General features: G+C 38.2%; 1 protein-coding gene across 2 annotated transcripts in view; it reads left to right on the forward strand.

The window, feature by feature from the left end:
* SEPTIN7 (septin 7) overlaps positions 1–16865 on the forward strand; it is a 64283-nt gene that overhangs the window by 32140 nt on the left and 15278 nt on the right. For both annotated transcript variants that reach the window (XM_082309089.1, XM_082309090.1), the window contains exons 2-6: positions 3271–3377; positions 9734–9834; positions 10433–10567; positions 14493–14610; positions 16440–16532. In XM_082309089.1, the coding sequence (XP_082165215.1) occupies positions 3271–3377; positions 9734–9834; positions 10433–10567; positions 14493–14610; positions 16440–16532 (554 nt within the window). The remainder of the gene's footprint in view (positions 1–3270; positions 3378–9733; positions 9835–10432; positions 10568–14492; positions 14611–16439; positions 16533–16865) is intronic.

The raw sequence follows: 16865 nt of genomic DNA on the forward strand, positions 1-16865 counted from the left end.
TTTCATGCTGAAAACAGAAGACATAGGATATTTCTAAAAATCACTCACTCTAAATGAGGCAGCTAGATCTAACTGCATCATGATGCATTAAGTGATTGGAAGTTATTCCTGCTGAAATGGTTCTATTACCTTGCATCCTTTTGCCACTTAATGTAATGGTGAAAGGGCAAAATCTTATCAGAAATGCTTACTGAGAGTGGGAAGATGCGTTTTATTTGGGATGAGTATGTTTTGTCCCGTTCCGTCCCCCCCCCCCCCCCCCCATGTTAGGGCAAAGTAAATTTCACTTGTTTTCCCTTGTGTTTTGTTTGTCATATTCATAGCCTGTTGCATCCTTGGAAGCTGCATTCCCAGCCTTTCCAGTAGGGAATCCTTTCAGGTGAATTTGGGTTGAGCAAGGTTCTACATGGGAAGAACAGAGGGTTTTGTGCATTTTTTTTCTTTGGTTTTTTTTTTTTTTTTTTTTTCCTGACCGTATTTCTAGCTAAGATCAGAATATTTTAATGTTTCCAATAGGCTGCTAGAATTGTTCAAATACACTTGGTTTCTTTAATTCTGCTTCCCCTGCAGTCAGCAGAGAAATTCCTGTTTGATTACAGTGGACACAGCATGACTAGCTGTAGTACAATATTGAATGTTCCAGTTGTGTTTTTTACCTACAGTTTCAGTGTAATTGTTTTATTTGATATTATAGCCTTTTACTACCATCATAGGTGTTGACTGTTACGTGGTCTAAGGCGCAACTGCGTCCAGGATTGGTGCATTGATGCAAACTCTTACGTGTAAAACCTCAATTACTGGTAGTAGTTGAGCAGTCTAAACTGTTACAGTCTGCACTAGCTGATTAAAGTTAGCATGGGTAGACGGATCTAGGAGGCTGGGCACCTTTGGGAACAAGGTAGTACATAAATATCCTTAGCATACTTGTCTTTTCACTAATTTCAGCTCAAAACTGCCTTCCCATCCTTTCTGCTGTAAGAGGAGGGGGGAACAAACCTCAAATTTATCCAGGCGTAATGCTTCAGCAGTTCAGGAACTGTTTGGTATGGAGTGCCACAGCTGCAGGAACCATCTAGGGAGAGCTGCTGGTTTTCCATCGCATTCTTTCAAAGCTGAAAATCTTATTTCCATATGTTGAATTTCAATGGCAACTTGACAAGCACTGTGATTTTCAGGAGAAGTGGTTGTTCTGAGCATTTTCGACTTTAAATTCTGTAGCATGTTAAGACAAGCAATAGCCCTAATAGAAAGGAGAAGAAGGAACAACCTTTTTGTGTATTTAAGTAGAATCTGATATACAAATCTTTCTTCAATAGTGCAGTAGGGTGCCTTTTGCAGGATTATGGTCAGCTAAAAAAGCAATGTTCACTGAAAGGATATGAATTGTACATTGTAAAATTGGAGCCCTCCTCTTGCGGGGTTCAGTAGGGTGCATAAAAAACTCTTCGGTTTAACTGGAATGATACGTGCTTCTTGAGCAGAGTTGGGAGGTGAAGAAGGTTAAGCTTCAAACTGGCTGCAGCTATGAGGTTGGAAAGCTGTGCTTTTCAGAAGCTTCTCTCTATTGCAGGCTTGGTAGGGAGGCCTCTCAGCTGCAGCCGACCCTGCGCTGAAGATCTTGCAAGAGCAGAGTAGAAGACGTGTGTCCCTTACAACCAGACACTTTTAGGCACTGTATTTACCGCGTGGTTCTGAAATGGCTAATGCATCTGACCACAGGAAAAGGCAGAATCTGCAGTGGTAGTAATGAAATGCTTGTCAGCGAGCCTGTCCGTTCTGGCTCACATGTAGCCGTCCTGCTGGGGATGGTGTTCCCAGCCCTGCTATCTTGAGGTTATAACTTGAGTATCTCCTAGTTCCTTGGCTGCCGCAGCCCATCTTCCCAGCTGTAGCCAGACCCTGCTTGCAACATGGGTTAGCTCATCTGTCGGACAGGGTGGGGTTTGAAGAACAAGCACAACTAATAATGTAGCCAGCCTGCAGGAGCTCTGGTTGCAATGTTTCATCAGCTGCTAATCCATTTACAGTATAGCTAATCAGATTGCTCTGGTGCTGCAGAGACTTTGTGCTCCACCATTGTAGGCGAAATGGCTGATGTGTATGAAATCGAGCCAGCTATTACAGTGGAGACAAGGTCTTGTCTGCTGAGGTTCGTAGCTACTTTCTGTTTTGTAACTCTTGAGTACTTGCATTAACCCAGGACATTTATCTCAAGATAAGTTTTGAAGCTTACTGAGTTTAGTCTCTAAATCAACTGTTATTTGTTGGGGATGGGGGGATTAGTGAGTTAGGTTTTTTCTTTTCAAAGTCAGGTAGTGCAGCTCATTCTCCTCCCCCAGTGAAAGTGTGTAGCTTGCACCCAAATTCATTATCTTAAGAGCAAATTTTTGTGTGACTGTTTCTGTTTAGGTCAATGTACTAACAGCACTGCATATGAAAACTTAAACAGCATCATTTTCAAATACTTTTTTCCTTCGGTCTCATGCCAGTGTGAATTGTTGTGTTGAAGTAGTTTCTTTACAATAGAAAACTAAGCAAAAGACTTGTATTTTTAAATACTATAATAAGTAGCTGATCTGAAATTCTTGCTCCTGTCTCTGTAGAGCTGTAAATGAGGGGTAATCTTTGCTGTGGGAATTCTAACTGTATTTGCTTGGATTGTCATGGCAGTAGTGTCTCCAGATTCTTCAGCAAGGCTGACTTATTGTTGCTCATGAACAAATTACCAAAAAAACAAACAAAATCCAATCCCCCTTCCCTGCCCCAACAACAACAAAATTCCCAGGCAAACCACAAAGTTCTGAAACTTCATTTTGGCTCTTGTGGCTTTAGTAGTTGGACCAAATGAATCTCAGTCTCTCTTCCCCACCCCACCCCCTTCTTCTTTCGTCCCCTCCCTGACAGTAAGACTCTCAAATAATACTTGAAATGCAGGAGATAACTTTGTCTGCTTTGGCATTATCATAGGAAGTCATACCAGGAATATAGCTTGTTTATAAAATTTAATGTGGAGTAATATAATCTTTGTGTGTTCCAGCGGGAGCAGTGGAGAAGTGCTAAATGCATTCAGTCTATAGAATCCAACAGTGACAGTTGGATTTGCAGGGTTTTCCTTGAAATTGGAAAAGATAATAGATTCTCAAAGCCTTATGTTTTCGCAGTGCATGTTTTCAGGTACTACGTTTCAAGAGTATTTTGAAATGTAGATCTAAATGTTTATACTTGGTGTGATACTCCCGGTTTTACTGAAACTGTTCTGTTTTCTTCCAGGTGAATCTGGACTGGGCAAATCAACATTAATCAACTCGTTATTCTTAACAGAATTGTATTCCCCAGAGTATCCAGGTCCTTCACACAGAATTAAAAAGACTGTACAGGTATGTCTGGGGGAAAAAACTGCAGCTTGAATAATGTAACTTGCAATTTAGTAATGTAAGGTGATACAGTTGTCACATAAGCACCTATATTTCAAATACATTTAGCCATGATGTGAACCACTAAGAAATATTCAGTCTCTTTCAGTGTGCCTTAGCTATGCAAAACTTCCAGGTTCTGAAACTTGTAGCCCGTTGAAGTATGGGAGCCCTGAAGTGAAGTACTTTGTGTGCTGCCTGTACTTTAGAAACCTTGTACAGGTGCAGTCCTGTTTGGGAATGGAATGTTTTATTATCAATTAAAATATTGAGTATATCTGTAGAAATCTGTAGATGAGCACTAAAACCCCTGACTGTTTAAGGCAGGCTTTTAGAAACCATGTCTTAAAGGATTTGACTTAAGTGTAAGGACCTAAGGTATAAAAGTATCCACCAATCTTTTGCAGCCTGTATCCTTTGTGGTGCATTTTTTTTTAACCTATTATAAGTTGTTATTCTGAAACATACTAGGGACTAGGGTGAACCTGGCTGACTTTAAGCACTAGACTTAAACAGGCAAAGAAGATGTTCCTGCAAGCGCATGATACAACTGAAATATTTAGGCTGGAAAACTGCAGTTGATCCATTTGTTTTGTATAATAATTTGCCATTGATAAGTATTTTCTCTCTCAAAAAAAAAAAGCATGCTTTTTGTATTATAAGAAGGTTATTAAAAAAACCCCAAACCTCATACTAAGAAATAATTAAATAATGTTGTGGGTAGTTTAGGAAATCATTATGTTTCAGCAGGGTATTTTCTGCCTTCACAGCTGAGCAGCTGAATAAGGATGCATGAGCTCTGTTCGTCTCCCTTGATGTGCATCAGACACTTGTTTAAGATTTTGGTGAAGAAAGCTTGTGATAATCTAACTTTGTACAAATGAGGACTGGGGGGTGCTTACCATTGCTGCTGTTGTCCAGCAGAGTCACTCCAGCTGCAAAATGGCAGTCTTCTACAACCTCAGCTGTGGCTGAAGTGATTGTGCAATTACAGAGCTGCCATAAATTGATTTAGCCTTGTGTTGAGTTAGGAGGGTGTGCAAGGTGCTAAACAGAAGCTGTAAAATTGAAATTTTTTTTTTTTTTTTTTTTTTTTTTTTATTCAATGGAGTCGAATAACTGTGCTCCAGTGCTATGATCCACTGACCTTACTGTTTTGTGGGGCTTTTGGTTTGTTTTTGGTTGGGGTTTTGGGTAAGGCTTTTTTTAATGGAGTCTCAAAACACTCAATAATTACCACAGGGCCAGGAAAAAGTTAGTTATGCTCATACTAAGAAGGTTAAATGACATTGCTTGTTAGCTCAACATCAAAGTCTTGAATACTAATACAAAATGCATTTGCTGCAGAATATCAATTTTTTAATTTAAAGTCTTTTGAACATCCTGAGTTTGATTAACAATGTATTTATTTTTTCTAAGCTTTGGTCATGTCTATTAGGCTATTTTATCAGTTTAATGTAAAACCATAGTGACTGACAAAATGGACTTAAAAGCTTGTTAGCAGGGGCATTAGACAATTATTTGAATTAGAAGGGTTGAATTTATGTACCTGTTTCAAAGAGATGTTAAGTGGGATGGAAAAGGTGTGCAAATAGTTTAGCTCTGGTATAATATACTTATTAATGAAATAATCAGTGACTGTTGGAAAAATTAGTAGAAGCATGACTTCTTTTTTTATTGGGAGACAGACATAGTGTGATTTCATTACTGTTGATTACACGTTGGTTTAGAGGAAGCTAAACCAATTCAGGTTATGTTCGTTGAATTATAGTTTACAGAACTTAAGGGTGGGTTGGATTCCCTGTCATTGGAAGATTTTTTTTTTTTTTTTTTTTTATTTGGGACAAATCATAGGAAGGATTTACATACAAACTGACAAAAAAAAAAAAAAAAACACAAGACATCTTTCGAAGATAACTCAGTCCCATCTTGGCTAAAGGTGGATCAGTGTAGGAAAAATTAAACTAAAACTGTGTGTGTGGAGCTCCTGGAATCCGAGTTAAGTATTTTCGTCTGTTCAGTGGCAAAATTAGATGATCTGTTCATCCTGACCTTTTGAGTTCTTCAGAGGTCGTTTGATTTCTATTAATTTACTGGTTGAAGAAAAAACGCCAGACTCTTCAGGAAGCTTCACGTAATTTTTTTTTAAATTTATTTTCTTTTTCTTTTTAAGACATGTAAAGCTAAAAAAAAAAAAAAAAGGGCTTGAACAGAGCACTGGCTGAAAAGCCAATGCATTTTTTCCTGCTTCCACTGTGTGGGCTAAAGCCTGATGGTGGCCGAGAAGAGCTAGAGAAAACTATTTTCAGTAGTGAATTGGGGTCTATCATGATTAGCAAATAATAAGATTGGAATAAAATATATTTAATGACCGCCTTCCCCCTTAGAAACTATTGCTTACTTTATCTAAGGAGTATTTTTTTTTTTTGTTTGAGTACACTTGTAGTGCAACATAGCTTTGCTTTCAGTTACTTGTTGAGATGAGTGAAAAATCGGTAAGTGTAGCATTTTAAGAAGAAAACTGAAACTGTCTTATTTCAGTGTCAGTGTCTAAGTGAGGATAAAATTATTTCCCCCTACAACCTTGAAAATTGTGTGTGCTAGCAACTATGTGTATGATGTGGAGGTGATTCCAGTCAAATGTTAAATCAAAGAATTAACAGTGGGAGCTGCTCTTTGGATCCATGGGATTTGTACCGTTCGCCAGTGTAAACTGTTCTAAGTTGAGGATGTGAAGGGTTTTCTAGGGTGGAGATAAGACAGCACCACAGCTTCCTAAAATCTTGATGGTAATAATTGCCTGCTCTTCTATGGTGGGAATAACTTATTGATTAGGAATTGTATAAGAGTCTTGCGTAGCTAAATACAAAGTGTGGTTTGGGCTTGAAAACACTCGCAGTTTGAAGTTGCTTTGTGAGGCAGGTCCTTTGTATTAATTTCACAGAAAACACAGGAAACCAGTTAATACTAAGTGATTTTATGTCAGATGAATTCAAAGGAAACTTCTTCAGAAATGATGGGGTATGAAATATATTTTCTCTGATCATTATTTGAATCTATTAAATGGAGTATGGTAAAGGCTTGTTTAATCCGTTAAAAGTAGTCAAGCTGTAATAGGCATCATGTCATGAATGCTGTGCAGTAACTGCCAAGGAGACCCGTATGACCCAGTTGACTGGAGTGCATGGGAAAATGGCCATTTGGAGGAGACTTTTATTAAAAAGTTTTAAATTCCAAGACTTGAACTAATGTTTTCCATGAATCCCTTGGGAATACTTGTAAATCAGATGATAGGATGCAGTTGGATGCTTAACTATGAATGACACTAGTTTACAGTGATTTTCTGGATCTTTTCCAGATGTTGCTGCTTTCTGTGCCTTTGACCATGTATGGACACATCCATTTAGGTTAGAAAAATGCAACTTTACAGAGGCTTTATGGCAGGTTCTTCACCTACTATCTCTTACAAGTAGTCTCTACCGCTTACAATATATGGTGGATATGGTCTGATTGTCCACAACACAAGCATAGGACATTTAATTTGATCAAGTAATGTTTCTTGTTCTGTAGGTTTTTGAAAACCCCGCTCTGATAGAAAGATACCTACATGAATTTATGAAAAGTAAGAATTAATTTAAATCCTCACCACCCAGTAAGGTATTACCACTGCCTGCAGAGATTCAGTTACTGCAGACTATTTGTCAGAAGGTGACTTCACAAATTCAGCCACACTTACATTTTACAAGCATACAGAATCAGGAAAAATGTTTGGCGTGGCATTTCTGAGGATCTCCTGACCTTCCCTTTCCTTTGTTATAAACACACATTCAAGATAATGTTTTATTAATTGCTTCTTTTGTAAAAGCATTCCACCGTGAGTGCTTAATAATTTAATAGTTATTGCTGGGAATTTTTGTGCTGGAGAATAAAGCCGCTACCTTGTAGCACTTGGCGAGAGTACAGCTCTTCACATTATCATCTCTAGTATATTGAAAGTGTTACAGGCTTCTTATACTGGCAGAGAGTTTGGTTATAGGAGGGCTTTGTGGTTACTGTATGTAAGACAGCAAAAAGAATGCGAGGAATCAGAAGTTAATCTCCTGTGTGCTAAAGCTTGTGAGCACTAAACTCTTGGCTGAGTTGACTGTGTGGCTGGGGATTACTGTCTTCATTTTTGGCATCGATGGTATACAATAAAATTTTTCTGCCTCAAGAAGTCTACAGAGAAATACATTCACCACAATTAAAATGTAAGTTTTTAAAGCACTGCATGTATTCCTAGGTTCTCATGGCTTTGGACTGGGCACTTTTGGAACGATAGGAGTTGTACAGTTAGTGAAAGCGTAACTTGATGGTGTCTTAGTCTGGTGTGTGTGTGTGTTGGGTCTTTTTTTTTTTTTTTTTTTAAGACCTTCCTAACCTTGCAGTAAGGCTTGCTCAAGTAGGAGATTGAATTGGGTGGCCTTGAAGTCCACCCCAACCTGGATTCTTCTGTGACTAGCATCCAGGTAGCCCAGTGTTGGGGACTCTTGTTTTATGAAGATGCCTTACTGAATTTTTTTTGTCTTTTTGTTAGGTGAGGAACCAGCTCATGACGATTGCATGCTGTACACAGCCATACTGTAGCCGAGTTAATTTTTTGAGACCTAGCAGTGAAAGGGATTGATCTAGCTTGGGTAGGGTCCCTACTGATAAGTAGATAAAAATAGCATCCTGCATACTTAGAGTTTAAATATGGAGCTTTCTTTGCAGTCAGTTACTGTTTTCTGTGTTTCTGTATATTGTCTTCTGAATCGGAATCATTGTTTTGCTTGTGCAAGACGTATTTAGTTTGACTTTTTGCAGAATGGTAATTTATCTTGTAGATTTACATTGCATCACATAACCAGTGATGGCAAAGTGTTTACAACAATGTTCAGGTGTGGCTGTGAGAGAGTCTGGTTCACCTACGTAGGGATGTGCAAGCGCTTAAACAGCATTGATACGATCTCTCTCAAATCTTGAGCTGGTCAAGAGACCATCCAGATAGGATTTATTATCCAAGTTTCTACTCTCTGAAAATTCATTACTGAATGTTCTTGCAGGTGTTCACCTAGTTACGTTTAACTTTCTTTTCTCTCCCCAGTTAGGGTTCAGGAGGCTTAAGAAATGTTAAGGAATGAGCAACAAGGTGTCATCAATGTCTGCCAACTCGTGTGTGGCTCTGAATAAATGGCTCGCATGGTTGATTTCTTGAATCCATATCTAGAAAATGGCATCACTAGTGATTTAATAGAAATTGTCTTAATATCAGGGGAAAAAAGTATGATTAAACGTGTGAGCAATTGGAAAGAACCAGTATGCTAACATGAGTTTGTCATTTCTTACTGCTGTGGATCAGACTGACTGATGGTCAGTGGTGTACAGCGCTTTCTCAGGCAGATACACCTGACATTGGCATTATCAGTAATTACTGAGATACGAGTAGAAAGAAAGGGGTAGCAGTCCATTTGCTGTTTAGCCTAAACTTTCTGTGTTGTGACGTGCTTACTGCAAGCTGACTGAGCTGTACTGCAGATGGGTGGTCACAACTCGAGGCAGGCGTTCCCACGCCCAGGTCTTGCATCATGCCTTGTGCTGATGCAGTTGCCTTCGGAGCCAGGTTTCCATCAGTGACCTGAGCTAACAGGAACCAATCCATTACGGTCACATGAGGTCTCGCTCAGCAGATTGCAGCTAGATTGTATTACTTTCCAATATCAATCTGTTTGTAACAGGAGGCCATCACTTTCTGTGATTCCTTTCCCAGGCATTATACTAGCTGAAGAATAAATGTATTCTTAAAAATACGTTAACAGGACTAGAAATGTAGTGTCTAAGGTGCTTGGGGGGAGGATTAGTTTTGAAAAGTGTGATTTTCTTTGAAGTGACTAAAGTTAACAATTTCAGCAAGTATAATGCCTGGTGTATCAGAATGTCTGGATATCTCAGAACTTTTTTTTTTTTTTTTTTTTTTTAAATACTGGCATTAGTATTGTTCGTTAGGGTTTTTCCTGTTTTGACAGGAGATAAAATATTAAGATCTCCTATATATTTAGATGAGTTCTTTTATCACTGACTTTATTTAAATTATGACCCTTTTTTCTTTTAAAAAACAAACAAACAAAAGATTATCAAATTATTGGGATTTTATAAGCAAAACACGGACCCCCCAGTATCACTGTGAAGCAGAAAAGTTAGCAATTCTTTGTCAGATTTGTTATTCATTGGATGGTTTTCCCAGTGTTTAAGATGGGCGACTAAATTGCTAAAAATTTAATCTTACTTTATTCATTTTACAGGTTGAGCAGTCAAAAGTTTTAATCAAAGAGGGTGGTGTTCAGTTACTACTTACAATAGTTGACACACCAGGATTTGGAGATGCTGTGGATAATAGTAATTGGTAAGACATTCTTTGTATGTTCTCCCACAATAATTCTGAATTGTACTTTGTGTGTGTGTGTGAGATACAATACCCTGTGACCTTTTCTAAATGCACACTTCGATCTTCAGTTAAAATATGAACGCTTTTAAACTTTTCAGTTAGCTGAAAACTTCAACTACTGTAGTTCCAAGTACCTTTATAACTTGATTGAAATGCTGTCAGCTTTTCCCTTTAAAGTGAATGGAGCATTGGCTCTTTATCCACACATGCAATGTGCAGAACCAACTTCTGTGCTGTCACAAGATGTGACCAGTAAAGCGTATTCCTTTGGCTACTGTTCTTAAGTGTTCTATTTAATGCTGTTACAATGAAGGTAATTGTGTTTGAAAGGGTTTTTCAGTGAACTCACAGATTGTATCTTCAGAGCTATGTAACTCAGTTGTATGTTGAGGAGCTGGTCAGTTAAAATGTGTTGTGTTAAAGTCTCTTCATTTAAAAAAAAAAAAAAAAAAAAGGCAAGCCACGGGGAAATAGCCTGCATCTATTTTTTAGCAAAGACAGACTTTTTTACATAAATGATATAACTTACAGGTTTTTATTCATGTAACCTCTGCAGTTGGCAGCCAGTTATCGACTACATTGACAGTAAATTTGAGGACTACCTGAATGCAGAATCTCGAGTGAACAGACGTCAGATGCCAGATAATAGAGTGCAGTGTTGTTTATACTTCATTGCTCCTTCAGGACATGGGTTCGTATTAGTGTATTTTATGTTTCCTTTCTATGTCTTTTATCTTAGATAAACATTCAAATTTGGCATTCTTAGTTATGTAAAGTTCCAAATAGGGTTTTCTTAATGGCCTGCACACCATGCTTAATTTCAAAGATGAGCTTGCTTTGGCTTGTCAAACATCAGCAAGCCAGACAAGTAATAAGTTAGACCACTAGAAAACATGATTGTGCATTAATTACATAACAAGAAAAATAGTATTAGAACAATGAAAAATACACAGGTGTTCACAAGTGCCATGTCTATTTGTGATCTATATGTCTTTTGTTGACATTAGAAGGAGAAACTGGTTCACACTTCAAGCAACAGGATTTTTCCTTTCCATTCTTGTTCCCTTCCTCCCTCGCTTTGATTTTAACGGTAAATTAAAGATGGGAAGTTTCATGCATGCTTTAATTCATCTGGGGTGTAATATTTATCTAGTGACAATTTCAATATAGGCATTCTGGATTTTTTTCAATTATTATGCAATCTGCCTCCCCTACTTAGTGTTTAACTTGATCAGACTTCTATCTAGTGGTAGAGAGAGAGAACTGCATTTCCAGGGTGTATTAGATGCAGATTGACTATATCTGAAATTGGTTGCTTAGCATTTTATCATTGTATTATAACTGATTAAATTTGTCAGACTCCTAAGTAATACCTTCAAAACCAGAAGGAGGAGAAGACAAGTAGCCTATTCTATAGTATGGGTCAAAAGTAAAACTTGTTGAAGGGAGTAATGAAGGAATTCTGAGGAATATTCCTCAGGCAGTGAAAAATGCCAACTATTACAGAATCATAGAATCATTAGGGTTGGAAAGGACTTCTGAGATCATCAAGTCCAACCATTAACCTAACTGCCAGGTCCACCTCTAAACCATGTCCCTAAGCACCACATCCACATGTCTTTTTAAATACTTCCAGGGACTATGATTGCACCACTTCCCTGGGCAGTCTGTTCCAATGCCTAACTACTGTCTCCGTGAAGAAATTTTTCCTAATATCTAATCTAAATCTCCCCTGGCACAACTTGAGGCCATTTCCTCTCGTCTTGTTGCTTGCTACCTGGAGAAGAGACCGACCCCCACCTCGCTACCACCTCCTTTCAGGTAGTTGTCGAGAGTCATAAGGTCCCCCCTCAGCCTCTTCTCCAAACTAAACAACCCCAGCTCCCTCAGCTGCTCCTCATAGGACTTGTGCTCCATACCCTTCACCGACTTCGTTGCCCTCCTCTGGACACGCTCCAGCACCTCAATGTCCTTGTAGTGAGGGGCCTGAAACTGAACACAGTACTCAAGGTGTGGCCTCACCAGTGCCGAGCACAGGGGCACTATCACCTCCCTGGTCCTGCTGGCCACGCTGTTTCTGATACAAGCCAGGATGCCATTGGCCCTCTTGGCCACCTGAGCACGCTGCTGGCTCATGTTCAGGTGGCTGTCAGCCAGCACCCCCAGGTCCTTTTCCGCCAGGCAGCTCTCCAGCCACTGCTTCCCAAGCCTGCAGCGTTGCATGGGGTTGTTGTGACCCAAGTGCAGGACCTGGCACTGAGCCTTGTTGAACCTCATATGGTTGACCTCAGCCCATTGATCCAGGCTGTCCAGGTCCCTCTGTAGGGCCTTCCTACCTTCAGGCAGATCAACACTTCCATTATGCTCAGCTTCTGTAGCTACCTTTGGAATGGTTCTAATAATTTTGAACTAGACAGACTTCTCAAATTTGGAAAGAAATATTGGGGGGTGGAGAAGAGTTTTTCTTAAACTGTTTGTTTGTTTGTTTGTTTTTCCCTTAAACTTGCCTTAATTAAACATTTTGCTGTTGTTGTTCAACATGCATGTTTGTAATGTCAGTTTTGCTTAACATGCATGTCAATTTTAAATGCAAACACCTGAATCCTTGACATACATGGTTTTACTAGTGTGCAAAATCAAAATTTAAATAAAGGGAAGATGATCCATTCCTTGTGTTAGTCAGTCTTTTTGATCTAACTTTCAGATTCTTCAAAAAAAGATTGTCTTCCCTCCACACCCCCACACCCCTCTTCTCTGTTAAAACTTTCTAAACCAGTGGGAGGTACAAATTGTTTGTAAGGAGAAATGAAGGTAATGCTTGAGATAAATTAAGTTTTGGTCACTAAAATTGTGAGGCTAAAAGCTGGAAAAGTATGTTCCTTATACAGGTATTTCATGTTATTCTTTGGGGGGGGAGGTGGGAAGTGTAAAGTTGAGCTAGGTTTGCATAGTGTTTTTCAATTACTGGAGTAAATACTTGGAACTGTCATCTAATTAAGGAAATGAATGGAGCACAGAGAAAAATGGTGCTGCCGTTAGCATGCATTTCCTCTTTTAAGATACTGTCTTTTCTGAAAGGACGTTGCTCACTTCCTACCTGGTTTTTGTGGCGGTGCAGTATTCGGTCATGTTTCCTGTGCAGACAGCAGCACATGTAACCTTTTGAGTAATCACTTTTAATGCATGATTGTATTTACATTGAATTAAAGCATTTGTAGGTGAATTTACTTCTGTTTGTCGTTATGACTTAATACATTTGTAAAAGCCAGCTTGTTACAGTTTATAAAGGAAAAAAAAAATTGCAGGTTAGGACCTTCCATTTAATGCGTCCCACCATTTTTACCTGGTATCCCCATAAACATCTGAACTGATAGGTTAGTTTGTGTGGGGATAGGGGGAGAGAGTGAAGGGGCAGGAGGAGCCTTCCAGGTAAGTGAATGGGGTGATAATGAATTGCAGCCTCTTTCTGCAATTGTAGGATTTTTATGTAAAGGCTTCCTGCTTCAGTCTCCACTCTAAACTCAAGACCTTGAGGTGAGCACTGTTGTCATTCTAAACTCTTCTGCTTCGGCAACTGCCCTTCAACCTGGTGTTGTCCCAGGTAGCTTTTTTGAAATGAGGAGGGGGAAAGCATATTAAGGTGAATGGATAGCCAAACCAGTGCTCTTAATCTAGACATGCATTAGTGTTAGCTATTTAATGGAAAAATGTGGAGAAGCTGAGAAATTCAGTGGCAGGTAGAAAATGTTAAAGTGAAGTTAAGTATGTGTTCTTTAACGTTTTCTTTATTCTTTTATATATGGTTTGGAGAAGAAGCTAAATTTGAGTACCAAATGAATCTGGTTTTAATGTTCCTAATCCTAATTTCTTTTATATGAGAAATAATCTTGTTAAATCCTTTAAGTGAATCCTTTAAGCCTGACTAAACTTGCTATAATTCTGAAGCATTAATGCATCAAAACCTCCGTGGCTTTACTTTAGCAAGCAGGAAATATTGACCACTTTGATCCACATTGATGGTTTTATATACCCATGTGGTGGGTGTTTTAGTTTTTATGTCATTGTCATCCACTTTCATAGTGGTCTTTTTGTTATACATAGTGATTTAGACATGAGATGTTTCTGCTTCATTTGTACACAGGCCACAGAGTTTACTGTCTTCAGCAATCAAATGTATAAAAAAATCACACAGCCCACTCTCAAGAAGAAGCATACAAAGAAACCTGACTTTCAGAAACAGAAACTGTGTATGTGAACTGAACATGATTCACGACTCTAAACTCTTACCAGTCAGGCTTTAAATGGAGCTATCTTCCAGCTAATGACACAAGCTTTACTACCTTCATAGAAGAGTTCTTATCACTTGCTTAAATGAGCGTAATTTCAGCTAGCAGAAGTCTCATGACTACTAGTAATATTAACTTATGACTTTTTCCTCTGGTATACAATTCTAGAGGATTTCCTATAGCAGTTGCAGGTAGCCTTTTTGAATTTCATTCAAGCATCTATCACTCGTAAATCAGTGTCTTAAGAGTAGTTGTCAGGACAAATCTCAAATCATTTGTACATTCTTGTTTAATTAATATAAATTGCAAAGCTCTAATGCTGTCTTTCAGACTTAAGCCTTTGGATATAGAGTTTATGAAGCGCCTGCATGAAAAAGTGAATATCATTCCGCTTATTGCCAAAGCAGACACACTTACACCCGAGGAATGCCAACAGTTTAAAAAACAGGTGAGTTGAAAGATTAATATTTACAACATGGGATAATTTAGTAAGTCGATCCCTAGGGAAATCGTGAGATTTAACTTCTTACATGCAAAGTTTAAACCCTGAAGCAATGACTTGAGACAGCAAAGCTAAGTAATTTATATCTCTAGATTTAATTATATTTCTTGGTGAAATAGTTTTGTTTCTATCCTCAGGGGAAGAGGTTTCAAGTGTAGTATGATTCTTGGCCAAGTGAAATAACTCACTGCTGAGATAAAAATCAGTAAGGGAGGAAGGGAGCTTTCAAGGTTTAGGTGCCTAACAGAAGTTGTGTGTTTTTTAAAAAAAAAAAAAAAAAAAAAAGGGTATTTAATAGTATTACAGTATTATTGATTGTATTGTGGTATTCATTTTCATGTTGATGTGCTATATTTATTAAAGATGCCTCAGGTATTAAATGAGAATCAGAATACCTGTTATTCAGTCTTGGGCTGTGGTGATGCATTTTAAAGATGGTGAGATAATTCTAACATTGATACAACTGATATAATTTCTTTGTATTTGTAGAATAAATTTGGTATTAATGTCTCCAAGTGGTTTAAGTTTTATTTCAACTACGTGATCAGAGTAGAACATTTAGGCTTTGCGTATTGTATGAGGAGGATAAGGAGGACGCAGAACAGGACAAGACAAGACATAAGTTTGTTTTATTGAACTGTGTCCAGTCCCAGTTTTAGAAGAACACAGGTTCTGAAAAGAAGTTGGCATTAAGAGATGTTGTGTGCAAAACTCTTGATTTAAGACTAAAAATTAAAGGAAATTTTTTGCCTTGGAGAAACTTAAGCAAGGTGCTATAGACCTAAAGTCTGTTTTGGTTGCATTTCATGAGGGTTTTTTTTTATGTAAAGGGGGGGAAAAATGGTAGAACACAGAATATTTCTTACTATATCAGCAGCTTTATCAACGAGTTGGTGTTAAATAGGGGAGACTTTCCCAAATCAAACTTTAAAAATAAGTCCTTGCATGAATTGGAAAGTTATGTTCTTACAAGATTGCAAACCCATGAACCAGAAATATTCCCCAGGGCTCTGCAGTGTAGCTGTCAGCTAAATGGTCTAATATTTTTCCGTTCTAAAATTCTGGAAAACTAATCAGCTTGTTTTTAAAAATACCTTTCAGACAAATCGAGCGCCAAAACACTACAGTCTCATTTTTGATGACGCTGTCAGTTATTCTTAAATTTTCATTAGTGCTTGCAAATATTTTTCAACACAACTAACCACTAGAGTCAGTCCATCTGTCACAAGCTCTATTAAAATAGGCAGGTGATCCTGCTTCAAGCAACTGATGCTCAGGTGAGCTAGAAACAGAAAAGGAGTGACATCAGTAGCTATTCTGGGAACTCAAAGGGCTGAAGTGTGCCTGCAGTTATCTATTCAAATCTTTTTTTTTTTTTTTTAAGGGCGTCAATTGCAAGACTACTCTGAGAATTTAAGCTGTATTGTATTAGTTTTTGCATGTGCAGGTAGAATGCCCATTAGTGTAAATCTGTTTGCCTCACTGTAGAAAACTTAGGTTCATTTTTGCTGCCTTATATTGATGGATAGAATTCTGTTAGCTGTGAGGCTCTGGCTCTGATCCTGTCTTCTGGCTAAGGAGAGATGGTCATGCTGATAATCCCTTGGGGTCACCTGGTGGTGTTAAACATGTGCCAGTTTTGTGATGTTAACTTGGTCACCTTAATATGCAAGGATCTTACCTGTCAGACAAAAGGAGGGAGAACCAAACTGCAGCAAGAAATAGTTATTACAAAGTATGAATTCCTCCAACAAATCACATATTTTTGTTTTTAGATAATGAAAGAAATCCAAGAACACAAAATTAAAATATATGAATTTCCAGAAACAGATGATGAAGAAGAAAATAAGATTGTTAAAAAGATAAAGGTAAATAATTTTCTTTTGAAAAACTGCTTAAGGGGGGGTGTATGTGTAAAGAGTGAAAAGCCTTTTGTCATTAATGAAGAGCCCACCAAAATGCTTAGAAGATAGAAATCAGATGTAAAGCTGTTGTAAGAGTCACTGTTCCTCAGGAGAGGCAATGAACGGCACTCTTAGACAGATGACTTAAGTCCTGTAATGGCTAAAATTCAGAACGAGAGCACTAGATCACATGTTCATTTAATAAACTCTTAGAAGATCACTTTCTTTTTATTCCATCCCTATTTGACTTTTATCCACTTACCACATTTTGTTTGATTCTGAGCTCTGAAGGAGGCA

The sequence above is a fragment of the Platalea leucorodia genome, assembly GCF_965183815.1.
Source record: "Platalea leucorodia genome assembly, chromosome: 1".
Taxonomy (NCBI): Eukaryota; Metazoa; Chordata; class Aves; order Pelecaniformes; family Threskiornithidae; genus Platalea; species Platalea leucorodia.